This window comes from Cebidichthys violaceus, unplaced genomic scaffold (assembly GCF_023349555.1).
Source record: "Cebidichthys violaceus isolate CVI_PGR_0920_01 unplaced genomic scaffold, fCebVio1.0.p SCAF_1, whole genome shotgun sequence".
Lineage (NCBI taxonomy): Eukaryota > Metazoa > Chordata > Actinopteri > Perciformes > Stichaeidae > Cebidichthys > Cebidichthys violaceus.
In genome coordinates this window covers 6,099,731-6,102,230 of record NW_027176262.1, presented here as the reverse complement: position 1 = coordinate 6,102,230, position 2,500 = coordinate 6,099,731, and the positions used below count along the sequence as shown (strand labels likewise).

General features: G+C 42.5%; 1 protein-coding gene across 1 annotated transcript in view; it reads right to left on the bottom strand.

Annotated features, from left to right (window-relative positions):
* Positions 1 to 2,500, bottom strand: part of vaspb (vasodilator stimulated phosphoprotein b) — an 11,588-nt gene that overhangs the window by 6,377 nt on the left and 2,711 nt on the right. The window contains exons 2-3 of the mRNA XM_068735075.1: positions 633 to 813; positions 132 to 198 (exon numbers count right to left, since the gene is read on the bottom strand). Of these exons, the coding sequence (XP_068591176.1) occupies positions 132 to 198; positions 633 to 813 (248 nt within the window). The remainder of the gene's footprint in view (positions 1 to 131; positions 199 to 632; positions 814 to 2,500) is intronic.

Below are 2,500 nucleotides of genomic sequence, written 5' to 3'. Positions count from 1 at the left end.
TTTTTTTTTTTTTTGCTGAATCAGGCCCAGAAGACATCCAAGTGGATTTCTAATAAAAAAGTGGCCAGCGGTTTATTATAATTGCATAGTAAAATAAAGGCAGGTTCCATTTAGAGGAAGCCTGGAGGTACCTTCTCTGTTGTTCAAGCTCTTCTGGAGTAGGTCCATTTGACACTGGGCGGGGGAGGGTCGAATAGCCTGCCAAAACAACAACACAGAAGAAACATTCCTGATGAAAATAAACAAGATTAAAGAACATGCATACATTGCTGTGATGTTTAAACACTCTTGAACAATTTCGGATTTGTATTTGATGACACTCTTTGAATTGTATCCAACTGTTTATGTGCTTTTATTAGTGTACACACCTTTTCTACTCAGGCAGCTGAGCGTGCAAAGTCTGAGTATGGTGTAGACAGACATGACACTACAGAGGAAGAAGGGTGCTGTACCTTTAATATATTTTCTGTCATTAATGACACTGGGTTCACCAAACGGTTTTGCAGCATAATAAAAAAATATCCCTTTTCTAATCCTGGTATCGTTTCATTTGCCTTTTCATGGACTTGAAGTTAAATCTCAAGTAGCTTCGGATTCTGATGGAACTGTGAATCTAGTGCGATCTCATTTACCTGCGTCTGCCATGGAGTTGAGCACCTCCAGAGCATGAGCCATGCCATTGGCAAAAAGATTAGCATCCTCTTTGCTGCCAAAGTTGAGTCCCCACACCTGCCGGGCATCCCGCCACTGGTGGAAATTGTTTGTGGCCTGGTTGTACTTGAGACCTCTCACAATGGGACAGTTTATAACCACCTGGGGAGGGAAGAGGACAGATGATCGACACAAGGATTCTTTTTGGTGAGCCAAATTAGTACTTTTGTGGCGTTTTGTCCACATTAAAACAAATGGCATGAAGAAATGAAAGGATAGTTTCTGGAAGCTTCCTAGAAAAACTGTAAAACAACAAATCCACACCCCCGTCTTGTGCATAAAATCAAACTGTCTGCTTTATTTTGGTTGGATTACCCTGGTTTATAGTCCACCCAGCAGGTGGCGTGAAGCCTATGAACCACAAGGGGAAAAAATGTTCTGGGTTTGAGCGTTGCCTGAATGTGCTGACGCGCCATTTCACTATTTGTTTAACAGCCTCTGGATTCCACAGAGCAGAGAGGAGGAGAGGAGACCCCGTCAGGGTAAATATCATAGCGAGCAACATGCACTAAAAACAGGGTCGCAAGTTCAGCTGCCACTGCAGACAGTGTGGCATTCCTAAACTCTCCACAATCCTGTCAAAAAGGCAAGACGGGCAGGAGGGACAGACTGAGGATGGCCAGAAACTAAAATAAGGATTAAAAAAAGGGGAGATTCTGTTTTGTTTGTTTTTTTCCAGTGAAAGAAAGCAGCATGTTTAAATAGCCTGAATGCCTACAGAAAAACAATAACACCACAGTTCCACTTTCAATGAAGTTTAATCATACAATTAGGCTGGGACGCATAAAGCAAATTGAAAAGACGAGCGTAAAAACAACTATAAGTTACTCTACATGCAGGCAGAGCCGAGAGCGAACATTAGGAAACATGGAAGGAGAGAGAAAACACAGCCACCTATATTCTCTCTCATTAGCTTCTGTGATCTCATCCAGCACCATCCGAAACCACATTGCATGTCTCCATTAGACACAAATAGAGAGTCCTCATTGGGTGTCAGGCGTCTTTCCTAAATTGTCACAGGAAATGGTTGAACGGGCTAACTATCCCAGGAAACATCATCCACTTTAAGAGCCGTCTCTGGGGAACACTTTGGAGTCTTGAATGTTTAAAGAAGGAGAGAGACACCGGGGCAGCAGGGAGAGAGCAGGGGCGTAGTCACCAATGGAGCCGCCCAAATTCAGTTTACCCAGCGTTTTAACTTTGAGTCTGCCCACCTTTATCTGGCGATATCTGGTGAGTCATAATCTGGTGATAACGACAAGGAAACCCTCTTTGTTCTCCTTTTTCCAACATGCCTGTAGATTGTCACGTCCGAAGAACAGTCTCTCTTCTCACTAAGCACACAGCATCATGCCCAAAATGAACGCTACATGTTCAGCTTTAGGTTAGACTAAAAAAATAAAGGACAAAACCCAACACATGATGTGTGCACGCTTAAGAGGCTAATTCAAGGCTGAATTGATTTCAGCCTCTCTCGCTCTCCTGACATTAAGATTAACAATCAAATTAAATGAAATACACCCGTAGAGGTGATGTAATCTTGCCTCTGCTGAAACTGTGAAACCGTAAACTCTGGCGTGATACTTCAGTATGTCACCAGATAAGTGTGATATATTGGAGCTGGCCGTACTTTGCTGGGACACGGTGCAAGCGGTCATATATGCAAAGTAAATAATTGACAAAATAAATGCAACTAAAATAAGAAATAAAATCCTGGAGCGATTGAAAATAATGCCTTCTCCGGTACTGCTGATAAAATGATCACAGTACGTACTGTAAATGTTCTCTA